This window comes from Carettochelys insculpta, chromosome 3 (genome assembly GCF_033958435.1).
Source record: "Carettochelys insculpta isolate YL-2023 chromosome 3, ASM3395843v1, whole genome shotgun sequence".
Lineage (NCBI taxonomy): Eukaryota > Metazoa > Chordata > Testudines > Carettochelyidae > Carettochelys > Carettochelys insculpta.
This window is the reverse complement of record NC_134139.1, coordinates 61,217,270-61,241,241: the sequence shown is the minus strand read 5'-3', so window position 1 is coordinate 61,241,241 and position 23,972 is coordinate 61,217,270. Positions and strand designations below refer to the sequence as shown.

The following is a 23,972-nucleotide window of genomic DNA, read 5'->3' as shown; positions in this document are numbered from 1 at the left end:
ATGGGATGTAGAGTCAATTCTTCATTGTATGAGAGGAGGTATGGACTGTATTGGAGAGAGATCAGTACACATGTAGTAAGCAGTGAGAGGTAGTGTATCAAATCTCTCAGACAAAGTGAAACAATCAGTATGATGTGTGCACATTTTCGTTTTATTTTAATAGGACTTTGGACAGTAGGGGAAAAGGAAGAAAGGCATACAGAAGGGGAAGAGAACATTGCATAGGAAAGTATATCCCTTTTGCTGCTCTGGAGCAGTAACGTGGACATTACCTGTTAATTGATGTCCCCCACCACCCAAACAGGTTGTGAAGTACTGCTGAGTGTATTTGTTGTTCACAGTTATGTGAGAGCCTGCCTCTGAGATTGTTTGCTATCAAGCTGTGTTTGGCCAGAAGGTAGGCTGCTGAGAGTGTGATGTGAGAGATGCAACAGTTCCATAATTGTAATGTTGCCGCACACACAGAGGGTGACCTGGCTCCTCCCTGCTGGTTTTGCAGTACATGTATGATATGTTGTCTGTTAGGAATCTCGTGTGTGTTTTCTTGCTGCATGGGAGGAAGTGAGTGAAGACACACTGATGACCACTCTAAACTGGAGGAGGTTGATGTGGAAGGATCTCTCCATGGACAACCATTTGTCTTGTGTTTTAAGGTTGTTTAGATGCATTCCCCCACCTATGAGAAGGCAGTCCTACAGGTAGGGGAAGAACACAGTCCCCTGGGAGTATAGGTAAGAACTCTCTACTGAGAGAACCTTGGAGAGTACCCATGGAGCTGAAATAGCCCAACCTGGAGTACTCTTTACAGATAGTGGTCTTGTACTAAGGTAAACCTGAGGAACTGCCTGTGAGAAAGTAGGATTGAAATATGGAAATAAGCATCCTGAAGGTCTCCCTCTTCTATTGCTGGAATTATCATCCTGATTTTTTGAGCATTGACAAACTTATGTGTTCTAAGGGCTAGGATGGGTCTCCCTCTCTCCCTTACTTTTGGATTTTAGAAAATAGCAAGAGTAAAAACCTGTGGTTGATTGACATGGAGGTACTGGTTCTATGTGTCCTAACTGGAGGAGCTAAGCTATCTCTTGTCATAGGACATGGTCATGAGAAAGGACCCTGAAGTGGGATGGGAAAGAGTTTGGCAGAAGCAAAGCAAATAGCATACTCATTTTTAATGATTTCCAATGGACTTGGTACCCCACCTCTCACTGTTTACTACATGTCTATTGATTTTTCTCCAATACAGTCCATACCTCTGCTGTAATTCCTAGTAGAATGGTCCAATGTTCCGCATTCCCAGATCATGCAGTGCGTCAGAAAGCAGTAAAAGAATGGGTAGAATAAGTTAGTCAGAGAGCAGTTTAGGGGTGTGGTCTGTCGACACCTCCATTAACATGTCAAAATTTAGGTTTTAAGGTAGATGGTTGCAACTTGAAATGATGGTACGTACAAGAACCTAGATTTTTCCTCTGAGGTTTGTAAAAGCACTGAATTAGGTTTCAAGAGGCATGGAATTTATGTTGAGACTGTGGATAAAAATATTTTTTTTTTATCCAAGCATGTAGATTCCTAATGAGTGGAGGATGGCCCTAGAAACTCTTAAGGTAGGGAGAGACACATCAGAATTTTCCACAAACACCTAAATACTTTACAAGGGAGTCTTCAACAGTCATCTCTGCACCCCTTTAGATACCCATAAAAGGTGCAACAAAGACACATGTTGCATAACCTCCACCATGGAGATGGATTGGGTGGCTGTACTGAAGGCTGAATTTTATGACTGGAAGGGACTTTGATGGTCTTCTAGTCTGGTCCTCTGTATTTATGGCAGAACTAAGTTTATTATCTAGTCCATTCCTGATGGGTAGTTTGTTTAACTTGCTCTTAAAAATATCTAATGATAGACATTCCACAACCTTCCTGAGCATTTTATTCCAGTGCATAACCTCTCTGAGAGAAAGCTTTTTCCTAATGTCCAACTTAAACCTCCCCTGCTGCAAATTTAACCCCACTGCTTCTTGCCCTGTCCTCAGAGGTTAAGAAGAAAAATTCTTCTCCATCCTCCTAGTAACAACCTTTTATGTGCTTGAAAGCTGTTACCATGTCAGTCTACTCTTTTCGGAACTAAAATCCAAGTCTTTCAATCTTCCCTCATGGGTTATGTTTTCTAAACTTTTAATTGTTTTTGTTGTTCTTCTCTGGACTTTCTCCAATTTGGCCACATTGTTAGTGAAATAAGGTGCCCAGAACTGGCTCAATACCCCAACTGAGGCCTAATAAGTACATAGAGTAGAAGAATTACTTCTTGTGTCTTGCTTAAAATACTCTTGCTAATACATCACAGAATGATGTTCACTTTTTTGTGACAGTATTACCCTATTAACTCATGTTTATCTGGTTTCCACCATGACCCCAGCTCCCTTTCCTCATTACTCCTTTCCAGGCAGTCGTTTCCCATTTTGTACACATGTAACTGATTGTTCCTTCCTTTACTTTGTATTTTTGCTTATTGAGTTTTCATCCTGTTTGCTTGAGACTTTTTTTTCTGCTTTGCCCAGATCACTTTTAATTTTAAACTTATCCCCCAAAGCACTTGTAACCTCTCCCAGCTTGGTATCATCCACATACTTTATAGTTGTACTGTATATGCCAAGTAATTGATGAAGCTATCAAACATATCTAGACCCCAAACTGATTCCTGCAGGGCCCCATGCATTCTTCCCTTCCAGAATGACTGTGAACCACTAATAACTATATTCAGGAAATGATTTTCTAACCAGTTTTGTACCCAAGTTATAGTAGCTGTATTTAGGCTGCACTTGCCTTGTTTGTTTATGAGAGGGTCACAAGAGACAGTATCAAAAGCTAATTAAAGTCAAGATATACCATATTGACCACTTCCTCCCATCCACAAGGCATGTTGTTCTGTCAAAGAAAACTATTATATTGGTTTGATATAATTTTTTTGACAAATCCGTGGTGACTGTTACTTATTCATTTCTAATTGCTTAATTATTTGTTTTATTATCATTCCAAGTGCAGAAGTTAAGCTGACTAGTCTGTAATTCCATGGGCCATCCTTATTTCTGCTTTTATAGAATTGCTTTATATATGTGTTTTTCCTATCTTCTGGAATCTGATTAATCTTCTATGACTGTACAGAAATAATTGCTACCAGTTCAGCTCCTCATTCGGCTCCTCAGGTATTCCAGGATGAATTTAATTAGGCCGTGGTGATTTGAATACATCTAACACATCTAAGAAATTTATAACCTGTTCTTTGCCCACTTTAGCCTTTGATCCTACATCATTGTCACTAGCATTCACTATACTGGATATCCAAACATCACCAACCTTCTTGGTGAAAACCAGCAAGAAAGTCAATAAACACTTCTGTAATTTCCACATTTTCTGTAATTCCCACCCCCTCCGGCCCCATATTGAGTAACAGGCCTATCCTGTTCTTGGTATTCCCCTGCTTCTAATGTATTTGTAGAATGTTTTCTTCTTACTCTTCAGGTCTCTAGACACTTTGTTCTCATTTTGTGTCTTGGCCTAAGGGCTTGTTTATACCTACTGGTAGATCGATGTTCCAAAGATCGATCTCCCGAGGGGTGATTTATGCAGGTCTAGTAGAGATGCATTAAATTGAATGCTGATCAGGTTCTCATCCACCCCTGTATTCCATGGGGTCATAAGGAGCTTGTCTAAACTTGCCCCCAACTTCAAAGGCGACATGGTAAAGGGTGATGGGAGATTACTAATGAAGTGCTGCAGTGAATATGCAGCACTTCATTAGGCTAATTCTCCTTTGTGGCAACTTCGAAGCGTCAAACTTAGAAGTGTCAGTATGCATATAGCTGTGGGCACTTTGTAGTGCCCACACTACTTCTAATTGTCTTTACTCCCCACAGGGGACTTCCAAGTAGCACGGGTACTTTGAAGTGTCCACAGCCACACTCATGCCAGCACTTCGAAGTTGCCACGGGGGAGAATTAGCCAAATGAAGTGCTGCATATTTCACCGCAGCACTTCATAAGTAATCGTCCATCACCCCGATTACCATGCCTCCTTTGAAGTTGGGGGCAAGTGTAGACCCAGCCAAGGAGTAAGGAGAAACTCTTCCATTGGCTGCCCTGTCAACCCCCTTTGCAATGTGGACGTCGCTGTAAGTAGCTGGAGTTGTGTAACAGTTTGACTTCCCCACCTCATGTTGACTTGCAATAACAATCACAAATTCCACCATTTCATGATCACTTTTGCCCAAGCTGCCTTTTACTTTTAATTATCAACCAGTTCCCCTCATTTGTCAAAATAAAATCTAGGACAGCCTCTCCTGTTCTAGGTTTCTTCTAGTAGCTTTCTCCTCAGCTCGTAATTGGTTGCACTGTGACTCTGGGATCTGATCAATTAAGCTGCTGATTTTCTAATAATTGACATAAAATTATTTCACTGTTAAACCTTGATAATTTGTGATTCAAAACTGCAGTGAAGAGTAGGCTTTCCACCTCAAGATTTCCAAGTGTTTCCAATCCTTGTCATAGGAGGTAGATCTCGTCTGGTGATGACTGGATTGTGAGTTTGCCAAGACAATGGAAATGGAGATAGGGAAAGGGAGGAAGGCAAGAAATTCCATCTCCCTAGCTAGGAAGTAATATTTTTAATCAGCATCATAAATGATGGATAGGCATCATCAATTATGGGTTTTGTCATATCATTTTGCAGTTCCACAAAAGCCTTATCAATGGAGGTCAAGGAAGAATGCAGACTGCCAAGGAATTTGTGATAAGAACGACCATACTGGGTCAGACCAAAGGTCCATCCAGCCCGGTATCCTGTCTGCTGACAGTGGCTAGTGCCAGGTGCCCGAGAAGAGGTGAACCGAAGACAATTATCAAGAGATTTGTCTCCTGCCATCTGTCTCCAGCCTTTGACTAAAGGCTAGGGGCACCATACTTTACCCTTGGCTAATAGCCTTTTATGGACCTAACCTCCAAAAATTTGTCAAGCTTTATTTTAAACTCTGTTAGAGTGCTGGCCTTCACAGCCTCCTCCGGCAAGAAGTTCCACAGGTTGACTGTGCGCTTTGTGAAGAAAAATTTTCTTTTATTAGTTTTAAGCCTTCTACCCATTAATTTCATTTGGGCTGCGTCTACACGTGCACGCTACTTCGAAGTAGCGGCAGTAACTTCGAAATAGCGCCCGTCACGTCTACACGTGTTGGGCGCTATTTCGAAGTTGAAATCGACGTTAGGCGGCGAGACGTCGAAGTCGCTAACCCCATGAGCGGATGGGAATAGCGCCCTACTTCGACGTTCAACATCGAAGTAGGGACGTGTAGACGATCCGCGTCCCGCAACATCGAAATAGCGGGGTCCTCCATGGCGGCCATCAGCTGGGGGGTTGAGAGATACTCTCTCTCCAGCCCTTGCGGGGCTCTGTGGTCACCGTGGGCAGCAGCCCTTAGCCCAGGGCTTCTGGCTGCTGCTGCTGCAGCTGGGGGTCCGTGCTGCATATACAGGGTCTGCAACTAGTTGTTGGCTCTGTGTATCTTGCACTGTTTAATGAAAGTGTGTCTGGGAGGGGCCCTTTAAGGGAGCGACTTGCTGTTGAGTCCGCCCCGTGACCCTGTCTGCAGCTGTGCCTGGCTCCCTTATTTCGATGTGTGCTACTTTGGCGTGTAGACGTTCCCTCGCTGTGCCTATTTCGATGTTGGGCTGAGCAACGTCGAAGTTGAACATCGACGTTGCCAGCCCTGGAGGACGTGTAGACGTTATTCATCGAAATAGCCTATTTTGATGTCGCAACATCGAAATAAGCTATTTCGAAGTTGGGTGCACGTGTAGACGTAGCCTTGGTGTCCTCTAGTTCTTATATTATGGGAACAAGGAAATAACTTTTCAACATTCACTTTCTCCACACCATTCATGATTTTATATACCTCTATCATATCGCCCCTCAATCTCCTCTTTCCTAGACTGAAGAGTCCCAGTCTCTCTAGCCTCTCCTCATATGGGACCCTTTCCAAACCCTTGATCATTTTAGTTGCTCTTTTCTGAACTTTTTCTAATGCCAGTATATCTTTTTTGAGGTGAGGAGACCACATCTGCATGCAGTACTCAAGATGTGGGCATACCATAGTTTTATATAGGGGAAGTATGGTATTCTTAGTCTTATTTTCTATCCCTTTTTTAATAATTCCTAACATCCTATTTACTTTACTGACTGCTGCTGCACACTGCGTGGATGTTTTCAGAGAAATATCCACTATAATTCCAAGATCCCTTTCCTGATCTGTTGTATCTAAATTTGCCCCCATTACATTGTATGTGTAATTGGGGTTATTTTTCCCAATGTGCATTACCTTACACTTACCCACATTAAATTTCATTTGCCATTTTGCTGCCCAATCACTCAGTTTGCTGAGATCTTTTTGAAGTTCTTCACAATCTACTTTGGTTTTGACTATCCTGAACAGCTTGGTATCATCTGCAAACTTTGCCACCTCACTGCTTAGTGCATGTCTTTAACTTCATCCAGGGGTATTTGTATTGTGTCTGTAACCATTTGGCCAAATCCTGGAAGAGCTAGAAATCATTGGCTAAGGATCATGTGCAGGGCATACTGCCTCATCTAGGGAGAACGAAGAGTTATTGGTCCTCAGAGTAACCTCTTCCTCAATATTATCGTCCAGTTCCTCTGGAATTTCTTAGACTATCTCAAAGTTCTGAATGACATAGTGGAGGAGGAATGTTTCAAGGATGAACAAGTAAGGCTGGAAGCCTGTGAAGTCTAGGAGTGTTACCCCACTGAGGTATCCCAGTATAAGTGCTGGGATGGTGGAATAGAGCCTGGTGGTGGTCCCCATGGCTGGTCATATGTTCACAGTAGTTAGGTGCATTGAGGTTATACCCAAGGAGCTTCTTGATAGCGGACATATAGTGAGGGTGACTTGCATGACTTTAAAATTGATGGGGGAACTTCTTTTCACTCCCTGGTGGCAAACTGGGCACAGCCAAGACTGTATTATCTGTTAGGCACAATAGGCACAGGACCTATGAAAAGTTCAGGGCCTAAAATAAGAATTCATAATTGACATAGAAATAAGAAAATTGCTTAATCAAAGTTAATAATTTGCTTTCTTTAGTCAACAAACAACATGGGTTTATTCAAAAGTAATATGCTACTAGGGGCTTTGTTAGGAAGAAGACCTTTTTTGCAAGCTCTTTGAAGAATGGATCTGTGTATAATCTCTGAAGCCATGGTTCAGGGCTTCTACTCTAAGTTGGTGACCCATATAATGTGAAAAATTCAAACCAGGAGAACTTCTATCTATTTTTACAGGGCTCTGTTTCACTTGTACTACAGAGATCGTAAACATTCATTTAAAGTACTTGTAAACCACCACCTGAAGTTTTACTTGCCTTCCTATTTTCAGTGGTTGTTTGTGGCTTTATTTGGGGTCTGTGTAGCCTTATTACTTGTTTTTACTGTTGTATGTTTTTTTATTTACTTATATAACTATTTTCAGTATGTCATAGTTTGGTAGTTATGATGATAAAACACATGTAATACAAAGGTAATGTTAATTTTCTTTTATTTGATATTAAACAAACACCTTAAGCATTGCTCCTTGTTAATTATCCCTGGTTTTAAGATTTTTCATCTTCCATACCTACCAACTGTTTAAAATATATATTTATATCTAGTTTTTTTGTATTTTGGGTGCACATTCACACATGTTGGCGTTGCACATAAGAAAATTCAATCTGCCTCAAAAAAAATCTAACCTGCCCAAGGATAGAAAATTTTAGAGATGTTAGAGGGAACACTGCAGGCTACTATTAAACACCGTTTGTGGCAGGAAATGTATGACCAGCATCAGACAATGAACTGTTACGTCTGGCTACGTAAGCGTTACACTACAGTTAAGTCTACACTAGCACACTACGTCGAAGTAGCTTATTGCGAAGTAAGAACATCGAAATAGGCTACTTGGAGTGTATCGTCTACACATCCTCTGGGGTTTGTGCCATCGATGTTCAACATCGAAGCAGTACCAGGGAACTTCGAAAGGAGCCGACCCGGAAGGAAATGTGGAGCGTCCATGCACGCAAGTGCTCCCCATTGAAATAAGGGGCCAGCAAAACCTAAGGACGGGGTCACAGGCTGGACTAACGCTTCTGGGGCAACAGCAAGCAGGTCCCTTACAGGGCCCCTCTCAGACACACTCAGCCTGCACAGCACGAGGTCCGTAGAGCCGACAACAAGTTGCAGACCCTGTGCACACAGCATGGAGCAGCAGCAGCAGCCAGAAGCCCTGGGCTAAGGACTGTTGCACACAGCAACCATAGAGTCCCACAGGGGTGGGACAAAGCATCTCTCTCAACCCCTCAACTGATGGCCACCATAGAGGACCCCGCTATTTCAATGTAGCGGGACGTGCATTGTCTACACATGCCCTACTTCAATGTTGAACGTCGAAGTAGGGCGCTATTTCCATCTTCGGATAGGAATAGCGATTTTGACGTCTCACCACCTAACGTCGATTTCAACGTCGAAAAAGTGCATGGCACGTGTAGACACGATGTGTGCTATTTCGACGTTGTGCCAGCTACTTCGAAATGGCTGGCTAGTGTAGACGCACCCACTGTGGCCAAGTTATCGCATCTGCAGCTCAATGTATTGTTCTCTGGATTTTACAGTCGTGGTGGCAACATTGCCTTACTTCCCCTTATTAGCCAGTGAGCTATGGGGTACTAAACTCGGAGTATACATCAACATGGCTGTTATTTTACAGTGAAGTGCCATGAGAATTGCTCACATGGTGCACCACTTTCAAAAGCAAATATTAAAATAGGTGATATTAGGAATATGGGCGATAGGGAATTTCTCATTTATATATAATCTAATTTAAAGACCTACAATTATAAGCATGCCCTAGGGCCTATGAAGATATTAATCCAGCCCTGGGCACATCCAGGCACTTCATAAAGCCTAGTAAATCAGGCATACCTTGCTGGAAGAAGGGATTCCCAACATAAAACAGAGAAAAATTAAGTTTTCTGTAACTACTACTTTGGCAGGGCACAAACACTGTGCATGCAGGCCTAATGGACACTGCTACCAAAGTTCTCTGATCAGTTGCGCTGAGGTTCAAACACACCAGTAAAGACACTACTCAGTGCTTCCTTATGTTTGTTTTAAACCTGATGCCTATTAATTTATTGGGTGATCCCGGGATCCTGTGTTTTGTGAAGAGGTAAATAATACTTCATTATTCACTTTCCCCACACCATTCATTTTATAGCTCTCCATCATATCTCCTCTTTGTAATCTTTTTTCTAAGATGAAAATCTGCAGTCTTTTAAATCTCTCTTCATATGGAACCTCTTCCACACCCTTAGTCGTTTTTGATGTCTTTCCCTATGCTTTTACAAACTCGAATCATTGTTGAACAGAATTGCATGCTGTATTTAAGGTGTGGACATCCCATGGATTTTCACTATTTTTCTGGTTTATTATTTATTTTCTAATGGGTCCTGGTATTCTGCTAGCTTTTCTGTCTGCCACTACACAGAGAACTAGCCACAATGTCACAAAGGTCTCTTTTTTAGTGGTAACAGCTAATTTTGACCTCATCGTTTTGTACGTATAGTTGTGGCTATGTTTTCCAATGTACATCACTTTTCATTTATCAGCAGTGACTTTCATCTGCCATTTTATTTGCCCATTCACCCAGTTTCATAAGATCCCCTTGTAATGCCTCACAATCTGCTTTGGATTTGACCATCTTGAATAATTTTAATAGTTTGAAAATTGTGCCAGATCACTATCTACCCCTTTTTTTCCACAACATTTATGAATATGCAGCACCGCACTTGTGCCAGGACAGATCTTCAGAGGAGAGCACTATTTTCCTCTGTTCTAGAAAAGTGGAGAGAGGTAAAGGGTTACTTTTTCTCCACACTAATATCATCAGCCCCTACAAAGAGTAGAGGCTTTGGGATAAGTGTACAGTTGATTTAAACTTTGTGGCTGAGAATATTGTGTAATTTTAACTAATGAGAAATGGTACAGTTTTGATTCTTCTAGTTTACTGCTAATTTATGCAAACTTATGTCAACTTCATATTAGCAATGTATCACTTTTCTTTATCTAACATATTAATATATAATAAAAACAAAGGAAGCGCCCATTAACATCCCTAAAACCCAGAACATCAGACTGGAATTTTTTTAAGGTGAGCCTGAAAATTGTTCCAGTCCATGGAAGACTATATACTATTTTACACACAAATGCCAAGTTATATTGGTGTAAATCTGAAGTAATTGCTGATTTCAGTGGATTACTCCATCTTTAGCCTGACGTAGCTGACAGATTAATTTAACCAGGATCTTATGTTTAACTGAGATAAGAGTTACATATGCTTCAGATCTTTTGGGACCAGTTTCTCCAGTAATGGATGCAAATTAGTAACGGAGCTGGTCTCTAAAGCCAGATCTCTAATATATTTTCTCTTTTGCTGCTCTAGATCTTGATGCAAGCTTAAGAAACATTAATTTATGCTTGCAACTTTTAATTCCAAGTACAATAAAATATGTAAGAGTTAAGAAAAGCAACAGAAAACTGAGCAGTGATTAATAAATGGCTCAATTGGCATTTGGAGGTTCTATCGTAGTAAAATAATTGTTGCCTATGCTAGTGTTTAGCAGTTAAAAGAGACCATGGAAATCAACCGTTTGATTCTCAATTTCATACTGTGCCATACAATCAATTCTTTTTAGTCAGACTGTCTCTAGATTTACTTCTGAGCCATAGTAAAATGAGGAAGCTTTCATTAATCTTTCAGATGCTTCATATTAATGACAAGGCTCTTGCATGAACAATGTAACAGCAATTAAAAAGCCCATTAATCTGCATTACAGCTATTAAAGATGCATGTCATTAAAGGGTATGGAGTTTGATTCATTTTCGCACCCCCCCAAAAAATGGAGCAATTATGCTCTGGCAATGCACTTTGTCATCAAATTAGGTTGGGGTTTTCCAGCAAATGGCTTTGCAGCATTTAGCTCTTCTCCTATTTTATTATTCATGACTGAAATGTGGAAGTCAAGACCTTTGAAATTACTTTACCTTCTTGTGGAGTGGAGATGTTCAATGCCTGTGAGCTCTCAGTACAGCCAGCCAAAGTGCAAGCAGTTAGGGTTACACCATAGTTTGTGAAGGGTTGCAAGCCTGTCAGGATGCCTACAACAGAAGACACTGTTATTTATGGACTGTATGCAGTCCCATGCATGTATGTGTACAGTCACAGTATACTAATTACATTATCCAGCAACATATATTGACATGAACGATATACCACAGTGCAGGAGGAAAGAACGGTACAGATTTGGAATACTTTCAGCTTTTTAAAAAATAAATAGCATTTTATTCACAACAAGAAGCTAATATTATGTAGCTGGAATCTTATTTCAAGATTTCTAATCTCTTGGATAAAAGTAATGAGATCTTTCATTCAGGCATTAGCACCGTTCTATAAAGTTTCCCATTTTAACCCAAGATGTCAAACTCTTGGTACAATGTGAAATATACCACCTGAGTTCCATTATTTTAGTGGCATCATATAATCCCCATGTTAATATATTATCCCAGTCATGGATCTCAGCTGACACAGTACCCAGGGATTGAACATGAAAAAGTCTGCATACGTGTGCTTTTTTTAGAACTTATTGGTGTTAGTGAAGAGATATAGGTAGAATCCTGCTATGAATGAGACATATGTGATAGTTCATTTCACTACTGGATGCATGCCACCAAAAAAAAAACATCATTCCAACATTCAGTGAGAAGCATCAGTGTTGGAAATCACACTATTTAATTTGGAAAACATAGAAGGGTCACCACAGAAGTGACCAAATATTCAAGAAATCTGTCAAAATTTTAGCTGTTCCCATTTCAAAGCAGGTGACATAATAATGTGAAGTGAAATGTCAAAAATGTAGAAAAATAAAAAAGAAAATGTTCTTGCCAACTTTCAATTTGCCTCATAGTCTGATATCCAATACATATACACTGGCTTTCAGGCACTGAATGGCACTTTCAGGACTAAAATTTTCTATTTAGACATTGTAATGAGGTAAAATCAAAAAAAGCTGTAGTTCTGCATGAGCAGCTTGGGAAGAATTTTGCTATTGCAAACTATGAAGTTATATTTAACTGGAAAATACAGAAGTAAAGCGTTTGCTCCAAGGTCTCATTTGTGGTTAGAGTTCCATGACTCTGTTTCCTTCCCTTTTTGCTTCATTGTGGTCAAGTGTATACTTGAAGATGGAAGTAAGCATCAGTCCATACCACTATCGATCAGTTCAGAAAATTTGTTCTTATACAGAGCAACAAAGTCAATGTCACAGTTGTTGCAGTTTTTCTTTGATGTGCACAGAAGACAGTCCAAAGTGAGATGATGTAGTCTGCTAGTATTCTGTAAGAAGCTTGTAGACAATATAATTTTCCAGACCAACCTTTAATTGAAATGGATATACTTGGTCTCTTGTTGTATTTGACTGAAAAATCTTGGAAGTTTGGCATCTGTAAGATCTTGCAATTTGTCTCTTTTAGATTCTAGATTCTCCTCTCACTTACAATAGTTCCACTTTAAAAATGGCAAAAAGATCAATATCATCCTTCTAAGATGATAGTTCTTGATTCTGATAATCTTCAGTTGCTAATGTAAAGCTCCACTGCCACCTCGGAATCCAATGTAAATGCTACTGTAGCTACACTGAAGGCAAAGTAGGGTCAGCAGCACTACCAACAAACTTTGCCTGTAATCTTTCAAGGATGGAAGACAGCAATTTGAAAGCACATTGACAAGCATAAAGTAGGCACGATTGATGTTTTTAAAGTTTTAGCATCCCATTTAACCAGGGAATAAAGGCATCTGTATTTGGGCCAGTGTCTCTGCTAATCTCTCGGCTAAGCACTAATGCATTTTGCACGAATGCTTAACACTGAAACACGGAGAGTTAATCCACACAGTTTGAATTACCTTAAGCCAGTAAATAGGTGAATGAATCTGTGCACCTATAGGTGCCATTTGCATGTTCTGTGCTGAGAGAAGTGTGGTAGGAGATACTTTGCTACACACCAAATGCCTTTTTATATTGCATCCAAAAGTGCAGATTACAGTTTAGCTGCAGTTTACATTTAGCAGCCATAACCTATTCTCCTTATGAGATAGTGAGTGAATGCTCCTTGCATTTCTTATAGGGAGATGTTCTGTGGGGTCTCTAATGCCTTCAGGCACCACCAGTAGCAAGAGAACATCCAGAAAGATGCCCAATGCACTGGAGGATTTTTTATTTACTCTACAAAATGGGAAAATGTGCATGCTATAGCTGTGCTGCGTTAGATAATATATATTGAATCATTCATTAGGGATATAGAGGACAGTGGACTTCTAGAAAAAACCAAACATTCCTTTGTAAATCTGATCTATGTTGATATTTTATAATTCACTCCTCTCCTCTACACACACACATGCATGTTATTTTGCCAGCAACAAGGAAGCAGATGTAATGGAAGGTGCAGTTTTTATTTATCAACAAACTACTGTTTTTTCCTCAGCTGCCAACCTAGCTATTTGGCCAGCATCCACTGTAATCTGTTCTCCTTCATTATGTTAATCTGTGGGCGGAAAGATTGCTGTCATCTTCAAATCGCTTGTACAGCAATGGTAAACACCTTGGCCTGTCTGTAATTGGACAGGTGTCTGCTTTGGTGTCACTCGGCTTTTAATTCAATTAAAGAACTGGCTGCTCTTCTCTCATTACCCACTCGTTTCCTCTGCACTTTTAGTCAGCTACTGAAATTTACCCCCAGTGCCTGCCTGTCCTAGAGTGCAAAGTCAGCAGTCCCACAGGTAAGATCATTTTTGAAATCCATGCTTTAATTTAAAGCAGACTAAAGAAAATTATGTAATGCTGTTATAAAACTTCCCTGAGATTCACGTGAAAATGGCAGAGGGGCTTTTAAAAAGCTTTTTTTAAAAAATCCTTAATTTGTACAAATCAAAGCAGCCATTCTTAAAGGCAATAATTGACATCCAGGTGGATAGTTCATGTGGCTGCATCAGGAAGTGATACTAACAGCACAAAATTCTGCCCTCAGATATGTGCACATAGCTAAAATTGAAGTTAACAGGAGCTGAGTGGATAAACTAGAGGGTAGCATGGGGTGCTGAGTAAGTGGCACAGTCAAAACTGCTTGAAATTAGAGACCTTCACCTCTGCAATAGAGTCATCCTCCCAACATTTGAGTTATGAGATCCCCAGCCTTGTTCAGCTCAATATGCTGCTGAACTACTGTTGAATTCTTCCAGGTTTTAAATTTACATCACACAATAAGTTCCAAGCCTTAAAATCCACATGGTGGATTAGAGACAGTAAATCAAACCAATGCTCTACTCTTTCTGCCCACTGAAAGGAACCTCAGGAAATAAATTAAAATCCTAACACAGACATTTTGACACAGTGACCCCATGAAACTGAATAATGTCATTTGTTAAATATGGATGTAAAGTTAACAATCTAACATATCTGGAAAACTACACCTAGAACATTAAGTCCATTTGTTCCTCCAAACGAATGTTTAATTTTCTATATTTTATGAAAATGATTTTAATATTTGTAATATTTCAAGCTGGAATATAACAACCATCTAGGAACAAAAAAACATGTATGTTTATTGTCACGTCATCTGAAATGGGTGAAACATGCACGGAACTGAAAAGTAGAAAAGGATCCACAATAAGTTTATGGCAAAAAGGAAGTCTGGTAAGATGACAGTTAAGCAACGCTGGCAGTAAAATAACTATACCCGATTGGACCAGGCATGCGAGTGAAGGCAAGCAGCACCAGTTAAGATGCCTATACACCAATGAAAGGAACCTGGGTAACAAACTGGAAGAACTAGAGCCCCTGGTGAAGAAAGTGAAAGCAGATACTATTAAGGATACCAGAAATATGGTGGAAAAGTAGTCATTGCTGGAGCATAGATATTTATGGGTAGGTACATGCTGTTCAGGAAAGACACAAATAAGGACAGTGGTGGTGGAGTAGCTTTCTATATTAAAAATAGGGTAAAAAATTAGAAGTGTATAAGACAGACTGTTTAGATTAAGATCACTTCAGAGAAGAAAGCTAACAGAGGGTTCCTCTGATATAGTACTTGGAGTTACAGAGTACCAGGATCCAGTTTGGACACAGATGGAGCCTTTAACGTTTTTAATGAAATAACTAGTTCCAGGAATTGTAAGATAATGGGAGACTAACTTCCCACATGTAAATTGGAGGATAAACCCTATTAATTACAGTCGGACACAGATTTTCCCCTATGTGATAGCTGTCAGATTTTTTCACCAAACAATTGCTGAACTAACAGAGGATTATGCCATTTTAGATTTGGCATTGGTGAGTAGTGAGGACATCATAAAGAAATTGGTTTTGGGGGACAACATGCATTCAACTGTTCACGAGTGAATTCAGTTTAGGTGAAATAAAAAGATAAACAAAAATAGACCTATAATAAGGCTCCTGAATTCAAAAGAGCTAACTTTAAGACATTAAGGGGATTAGTTAGGGAAGTGGACTAGACCAAAGAAATAAAGGATGTAAATGTGGAGGAGTATTAGATTCACTTTGAGTCAAAGTTACATAAGCTATCTGGGACCTGTATCCCATGCAAAGGTTAAAAATCGTACAGAAGGGTGGCAAATCAAGTTGGATGAGCAGGCATCTCAAATAGGTGATTACAGAAGGCCTACAATAAATAGAAGACACAGGGGATCAGCAGGGAAGCTGCCTTTTTGGAGGTCAGAAACCAATAGGATAAAGTCAGCACTGCCAAAAAGCCAAGCAGAGTTGGGCTCCCATAAAGAGGACTAAAATCAGTAGTAAAATGTTCTCTAAATAAAAGGAAAATGAGCAGAAAAAGTAAGACTGCCAAGCACTGAGATGGAGTGGAGATTAAAATTTACTTAGGCATGACCCAAGACCTAAACAAATACCTTGTCTCAGTTTTTAATAAAGTTAATGAAGAGCTTGCGTGTCAGAAGGACGTTTTTGAGGTTATTACGCCTAGTGATGACCACATCTAGTTGATGCCAGTGCTTCTAGCGTGGGTGTCTCCACGACACTCTGTGCTGTGGCTTCGTTTGGAAGAATGTGTTTGTGATGCACAGATTGTGGTATGAGCACAGTTCAAGGAGACGCTGTCCATTGTCATTCATTTTTCCCACACCGAAGTGTCCTAAGCAGGAAGGCCATGAGGCCCAATCAGCTCCAACTCTTGCATTGAAGTCACCCAAGATGTACAGTTGTTCACGAGCAGGTATTTGTGCTACAACAGCACTAAGCACGTCATAGAACTTGTCTTTTACTTCTGGTGTGGTGTACAGGGTTGGAGCATAAGCGCTGATCGGGTGGACAGGATCGGCGCAAGTTTGAAGCGTGATCCGAAGAAGTCTTTCTGATCCGCCCATGACTAAATCAACCATTTGTAGAAGGGTGTTTCTGACAGCAAAGCCAACACCATGTTCTCTGGGTTCTTCTTGGGCTTTACCCTGTCAGAAAAAGGTGTAGTCCTTTTCCTTTAGAGATCCTGAATCTGCGAGTCACGTCTCTTGCAGTGCAGCGATATCAACTCTGAGCCTCTTCAGTTCCTCGTTGATGACAGCAGTCTTGCGGGTGTCACTGATGGCCTGAACATCTTCAGTCAAGCCGGTCAGCATGGTCCGCACATTCCAGCAAGCAAGCTTAAATTGTTGATGTTTCTCATTTCTTGTTGATTTTCTTATTGGTTTGCTTGGTGCCCAAATTTCAGTCACTTGTCAGGTTCAGGAACGTTAAGCCTCACACACCTAGCGAGGTGGGTGAACTGTGGCGGGACAGTACCCTATTGGCTGGGGGTTGCCCAGCTTGAGGCGGGCCGTGACTGTCCAGTGAGATGAAAGGATCTCTCCCACCGTCGAAGGCAACCCCTGGCGCTCGTTCTCTATGCCAGTCGAGCAAGAGCTTATAACCGGTATCTGTTGCCTCCTGTGTTCATGCAACGCTGTTCAGCGATGCTGGAGTACCTCTCCGGGCGCGAGCCTGGGCACTTATTATGGAGACTCTGGGCCGCCCAGACACCAGTGTCCCCCTCTTGGCTTTACTGATATAGTTCAAAGGAGAGGATAACCTCCACATCTGGTACCAGCTCAGCTGCAGGAGTTGCCGGGACAGTGCCAGAAGTTGACACCGAACCGCCTTCGGGCTCCACTCCGGATTTTCTGTCAGGGTTTACTCCCTTAGCCTCTCTCCTTCCCAGGATAATAATGCACAATGCAGATCACTCGCTAGTTTGCTCCAAGCTCAAGCTGAGACCCAAGAAGCTCTACCGTTCTAAACCTTCTGGATGGCCCCACATTGATGCCAGAATGACGGCAAACTCAGAGAAAGCTGAAAAGTTCAGAGAGACCCTTCAGGAAAATCTGTGCAGCGGCCCTGGGGGTGCTGATGCGACATCCAAATGGCAACATCTGAGGGATACAGTTTACAACACGGCCTTGTCGGTGTTTGGAAGAAGAGCTAGAAACACGAACGACTCGTTCGAAGCTAACTCCTATGAGATGATTCCAGTCATTGAAAAGAAGTGCGCTGCACTCCTGGAGTACAAACGCTCACCGAGCCAGAGTACCCAGGAAGCACTTAGAGAGGCCAGAAGAACAGTACAGCAGACAGCCAGGCGCTGTGCCAGCAACCACTGGCTCCAGCTATGCAGCAGCATCCAGACCTGTGCCGACTTTGGTAATCTCAGAGGAACGTACGAGGGTATGAGGAAGGCATTAGGACCCACCCAGAACAAGATGGCAACTCTGAAATCCAAATCTGGTGAAGTCATTGCTGACAAAGCCAAACAGATGGAGTGCTGGGTTGAGCACTACTCCGAGCTGTACTCACGCGAGAACGCTGTGGTTGATGCAGCCCTCTATGCTGTCAAGCTCCTACCAGTAATGGACGAACTGGATCAAGAACCGACTGTGGATGAACTGAAGAGAGCCATCTACAGCATTGCAGCAGGAAAGGCTCCTGGTCAGGATGGTATACCACCAGAGGTAATCAAATATGCCGCGGACACACTCCTGGAACCCCTACATGAGCTACTGTGCCTGTGCTGGAAAGAGGGTGAGGTTCCACAGGATATGCGCGACGCTAACATTGTAACGTTGTATAAGAACAAAGGAGACAGAAGTGACTGCAACAACTACCGTGGAATCTCCCTCCTAAGCGTCACTGGTAAACTGTTCACTTGCGTCATCCTTGGCAGACTCCAGAAGATTGCTGAGAGGGTGTACCCCGAATCGCAGTGCAGATTCCGCACAGAGAGGTCTACCATTGACATGGTCTTCTCTCTAAGGCAGCTGCAGGAGAAGTGCAGGGAGCAGAGAAAGCCACTCTACATAGCCTTCATCGACCTGACCAAGGCCTTTGACTTGGTCAGCAGGGATGGTCTGTTCAAACTGCTCCACAAGATAGGCTGTCCTCCACGGTTACTGAAGATGATTCAGTCGTTCCACAAAGACATGAGAGGAACCATCCAATATGATGGCACATTATCGGATGCTTTCAGAATCAGGAGCAGCGTCAAACAAGGATGCGTGCTTGCTCCAACATTGTTCGAGATCTTCTTCACACTCCTCCTGAAGCATGCCTTTGGATCTTCAACAGAGGGCATCTTGCTGCACACAAGATCTGATGGGAAACTGTTTAACCTTGCAAGGCTGAAAGCTAAGTCTAAGGTGCGAGAAGTCCTCATCATAGACATGCTGTTCGCAGACGATGCTGCTGTAGTGTCTCACACAGAAGACCAGCTTCAAAAACTACTGGATCAGTTCTCCAAAGCATGCAAGGACTTTGGGCTTACCATCAGCCTAAAGAAGACAAACGTACTCGGTCAGGATGTTGCTGAATCCCCATCAATCAGCACTGACAACTATATGTTAGAGGTCATCCACGAGTTCGTTTACCTCAGGTCCACCATCACTGACACCCTGTCGTTGGACACTGAGCTAAATAGGAGGATTGGAAAAGCAGCCACAACTCTGTCCAGATTCAGCAACAGAGTGTGGAATAACAACAAGCTGTACACTCACACCAAAATGCAAGTCTACAGAGCCTGCATCCTCAGCACCTTCCTTTATGGCAGCGAGACTTGGACCCTGTTTGCCCGCCAGGAAAAGAGGCTGAACGTCTTCCACTTGCACTGCCTCAGGCACATCCTTGGAATATCATGGAAGGACAGAGTGACCAACACCGCCGTACTCAAGCAAGCTGGAATCCCAACCATGCACACCCTGCTCAGGCAGCGTTGAGTCCGCTGGCTTGGCCACGTCCACAGGATGAATGATGGAAGGATTCCAAAAGACATCCTGTATGGTGAGCTAGCCTCTGGCAAAAGACCTCCCGGACACCCCCAGTTGCGCTACAAAGATGTCTGCAAGAGAGACCTCAGAGAGGTAGACATCGAGCTGGACAACTGGGAAGAACTAGCAGATGACCGCAGCAGATGGAGGCAGGGATTACACAAGGGCCTTCAGAAGGGCGAGATGAAGATCAGACAGCTAGCAGAGGAGAAGCGAGTGCATAGAAAGCACAATAAGGACTTGCCAGACACCCACTACATCTGCAAGAGATGCAGCAAGGACTGTCACTCTCGTGTGGGTCTTCATAGTCACAATAGACGCTGTAAATGAAGTCCTCAATTGAAACTTTAAAGGGCGCGATCCATAGTCTATGCAGACTGAAGGATGCCTACTACTACTGAAGAGCTTAAATGTAGAGGCAGGGTACCTAAATGGAATGAGGACATGAAAGTAGAAATTACCATATCCAAGTTGTCCTGTAGCACCTTAAACACTAACAAATTTATTTATTACATAATGAGCTTTTGTGAGTAAGACCCACTTCATCAGATGCTCAGCATAAACGAGCAATCAGGGCACATATAAAGCAGAGCGGCAGGAAAAAAAAAGAAGAAGGAGGCAAAGAGAGAGAGAGAGAGAGAGAGAGAAGTGGGAGGAGGAGGAGGAGTCGCTATTGCTCATTACAACTATACAAAAGGGGAAAATACCAGGGTGAGAGAGGAGTCATTTACATTAAGCACCCATGTGGATACAACAAATGGCTTTGGCCCTCAACTCTTGAAATGAGACAAAGTCTAACAATCTTAGGACTGAAGTTCTAGATAGCCTTCCAAAGGAAGTAGTGAGGGCAAAACTCCTAACTGACTTAAAAACTCACCTTGATAAGTTCATGGAGGGAATGGCATGATGGGGCTACCCACGATGGCATGTGTTGTATCAGTGGCTGTCAGTAGCAAAAATCCCCTACTGCTGGAGATGTGACACTAGATAGGGAAGACTGTGCATTAATACAAAAAATTCTTTCCCAGGTATTGGTCTAGCGAGTTGTACCAACACGTTCAGGGGTGATCATCGTATTTTGAAGGGATTCCCCTCTTCACCTCTCTGGAGACCTTGGAATTTTCTTTTTCATTTTTTTTTTTTTTTGTCTGGGGCATGAATCATTTGAAGGAATAAACTAGCATAAGTCGTGGATTCCAAATGGAGGATGACGCTTTGTTGTCCTTGAGGAATATGGGCCAATACCCCATTTGGGAAAATTAGAAAATAAATTCAGTGGAATTGCACCATCTTTGTGCTGCCACCTTTTAAATTTAGAGGTGGGGGTTTTGTTTGTTTTTGTTTTCATTTTTTGTAGAACCAGCTGCTCCAGACTGTTGCAGTGCATTCCATAAAGGTGTTCTTCAGAGATGGGAATCCATGCAGTTATGAATATTTATTTATATTTTATTCAGAATAATGAACTGGTTAAATGACCCAATGAAGGCCTGAGTTTTAAAACTAAATTCCGTAAAGGAGCTTTAACAGTCAGAAAATAATCACCAACCCTAGCACAAAATCTATTTGCCATCACTGTTACAATAATGCAAACATTAATGACTGCATCACAATTAGAATGAGGGCGTGTCCGGGCTTGCCAAAGGAGGAAGGCTCTGCTTTATGGCTGGGGGAGGGGAAAGGGGTCAGAGACTGCTGCACAGATGCATCCAACAGGCAGCTTCACAGCACTGACTCAGTCCTTCAGCACTGTGAGGTCTGAAAGGTATAAAAGTATAAGCCCTAAGTGGAGGAAGCCTCTTTCTTCCACACACCAAACACTATATAGCCCCCAATGGAGAGTAATTGTTGCTGTTCTTGGGTCAAGAACAATTCAGCAGCTGGCATCCCTTGATGCTCTTGCCAAGGGACAATGGGTTCTTTCAAGAGCTGCACCAATTAGGGCAACTAGGCAAGAGGCCACTGGGAGATGTCTGGGAATCCCCTTTGGTTGGGGTCAGCCAACCAAATTGTTGGTACCTCCTTGTAGCAGACATCCCATGCAGGTACTCCATAGTGAGATTATCCAGGGACCAGATAAATGGCATGGCATAGGACTTAAAACGAAGTGCAACATAAAGGAACAGAATGGGAGAGGGCATTTAAGGGAACTTCTGATTGGTATGGCAGGGAGCCCATCCTTCTACCCTGGTCTCATAGACCACCTTTTCCCTCCTATGAGTATAGTAGACGGTAAGGTCCATGCCAGGGGTTGGCTGATGGACTGGGTGAAAATAAAGGGGCCTGGTGGAGGCCTGGATAATGATGTGAATAAACATGGATTTGCCTGCACTGTATATTTTATCTGCTGTGTAGTCCCAGACAGCCATACAATAAATTTGTGGTCTGATTAAAATCTGTATCAGGTGTCTCCTATCCTTCTTTCGGTATTCTCAGACAAAGATACTTTCCCTACCTGCCCAAAACATACAGATCAGACCAGCATGAAAATAGAATTTTGTTAGGTAGCATTAGCACAGTTTTTCAGTAGATTTAGAATTTTATATTTAGGTCACACCAGTTTGATGTGTTTCACCTTTATTTTTGCGGAGTATGAGGTTTTCAAAGCCAACTGAAGAATTTAGCCACTTTATTTACAGTGAAATTAATGGGGGTTGAATAGGTATTTCCTCTAGTTTACTTTAGAAATCTCCATTGTTTTCTGTAACACATTTTTGCAATTTTTCCCTTGCACTATTTATGATGACCTATTTTAAAGCATTTAAAATGCTAATAAAAAAGAAACACTGATCATCTCCTCCTCCTCCCTGTATCAGTGGTTATGAAACATTTATAACAGAATAAGTTGTAAAATTAAACCATACAAGATTATTTTTTAAAAATAGATTGTATTTACTTAACTTCTCTAATGCCTAACCATTGGTACAAAGTAGAACAGATTTCAAGGGACAGACCAGCACCAAAATTCCTCAGAGATCAGTTGGGAGGGAACTTTTCTCCCATATGGGAGACCCTTCCCATCAGACAGAGAAGACAGTGAACACAGGGTCTCAGGTGAATACCTTAACCCCTGGCCTACAGGTTACAAGAAACTCCTGTTGCCAAGACCCCACCTTCAATCATTTTATAAATGGCACTTAAATCCCAAAAGAAACAGAGCCAAAACTATTCAGGGAATTAATGGCAGAGTCATAAATAATTTGGGGTTCACGAAAAATAAACATGTTGGACAATAAGCTATTTATTTTAAAAAATGCATCACATCACCACCACCTTATCTCCCCTCTATCCTTCTATTCCACTCTTCCCCACATAATTTCCTTTGCTTCTGATTTAAAAATACCTGGGGGAAAATAAAACAACTTTTTAGATTTTCCAATAATTTTGCAATTTTTTTTTGGGTTCAATCTCACCTCAAATTTTTTAATTTTAGTTTTTCTAACTTACCAGAAAATTGGAAAAAAACAAACATTCCCTCCACTGTAATTGTGAGGCACACACTCATATTCACAAGCGGGGTTTTCTCATGATAACAATTGAAGGAATTCATGCAGCTTATACCTTTTTCCAAGTAAGATGTATCATTAGCATCTTTTATCATAGTATAGCACCATTCATATATTCATTCTGCCTCCTCTGGGCAATGTTTGTATAATATATGTCATGGGCAAATGGTTCAGATCAAAGATTTACAAATAGCAAGGATGAAGCAAGAGCTGATTTCAGAACGATATATATAGTGACAAAGTCAGTCTTATTCCTGGGCCTCTTGCCTCTGTTCAGTCCATTAGAACCACTTAAGGGCTCTGTTGCCCTCGCCGGGGTGAGCAGTGGTCTGGGGGGAACCCGGCCCCTGCCCACTCATGCCAGGTTCTGGCCCAGGGACCCTGTGCAGCTGCCAGTGGGAGGAGCTGACTCCCTTAGCCCTTGGTACAGCAGCTCTCCTCCTGTAGCCAGACAAAAGTCGCCCCCTTACAAGCCAGCTTGCTCGCTGCCCCCCTGCCCGACTGAGATGCCTCACAAGCACACAGGGCACGGAAACAGCTGCTGACAGCACAGTCTTTGATGTCTCTCATTGAGGCCCAGATGTGCTAGCTCATCGTGACCCTGAGAAACAGAAAGTACAGATAAAAGGCTAACAGGCCAAAGTGTCAACAAGATGGTGCGGGGGGAACCTCAGGAAATTACCCCAGCTGGCTTTGATGGAGTTGATGCCCACACAGCCATCCCAGAAGAGGAAATCTCTGCCCCTGCAACAGAATGTCCTGTACTCCCAAATTGCTTATCTCCTGTCTTACAAGTGCAAATTAAGTAAGAATTGCCCTTGTAAAAACTGGCATCACAAAAGACAGACCAGTACGATCTGGTACCATAGATAAGAAAGAGAATACGTAACCTAAAGGGGGTATAAAGGTGGGCCCAGCAGAACTCTAACTCTGAGTGCATTTCCACCTAACTACCTGCTGGTTGGCTCAGGTGATTGCCTCCTGAGGTCCGCAGCTGGGGATGC

At 42.1% G+C, this 23,972-nt stretch overlaps 1 protein-coding gene across 1 annotated transcript in view; it reads right to left on the bottom strand.

Annotated features, from left to right (window-relative positions):
* USH2A (usherin) overlaps positions 1 to 23,972 on the bottom strand; it is a 581,084-nt gene that overhangs the window by 318,483 nt on the left and 238,629 nt on the right. Inside the window, exon 30 of the mRNA XM_074989966.1 lies at positions 11,137 to 11,250. Coding sequence (XP_074846067.1) covers positions 11,137 to 11,250 — 114 coding nt within the window. The remainder of the gene's footprint in view (positions 1 to 11,136; positions 11,251 to 23,972) is intronic.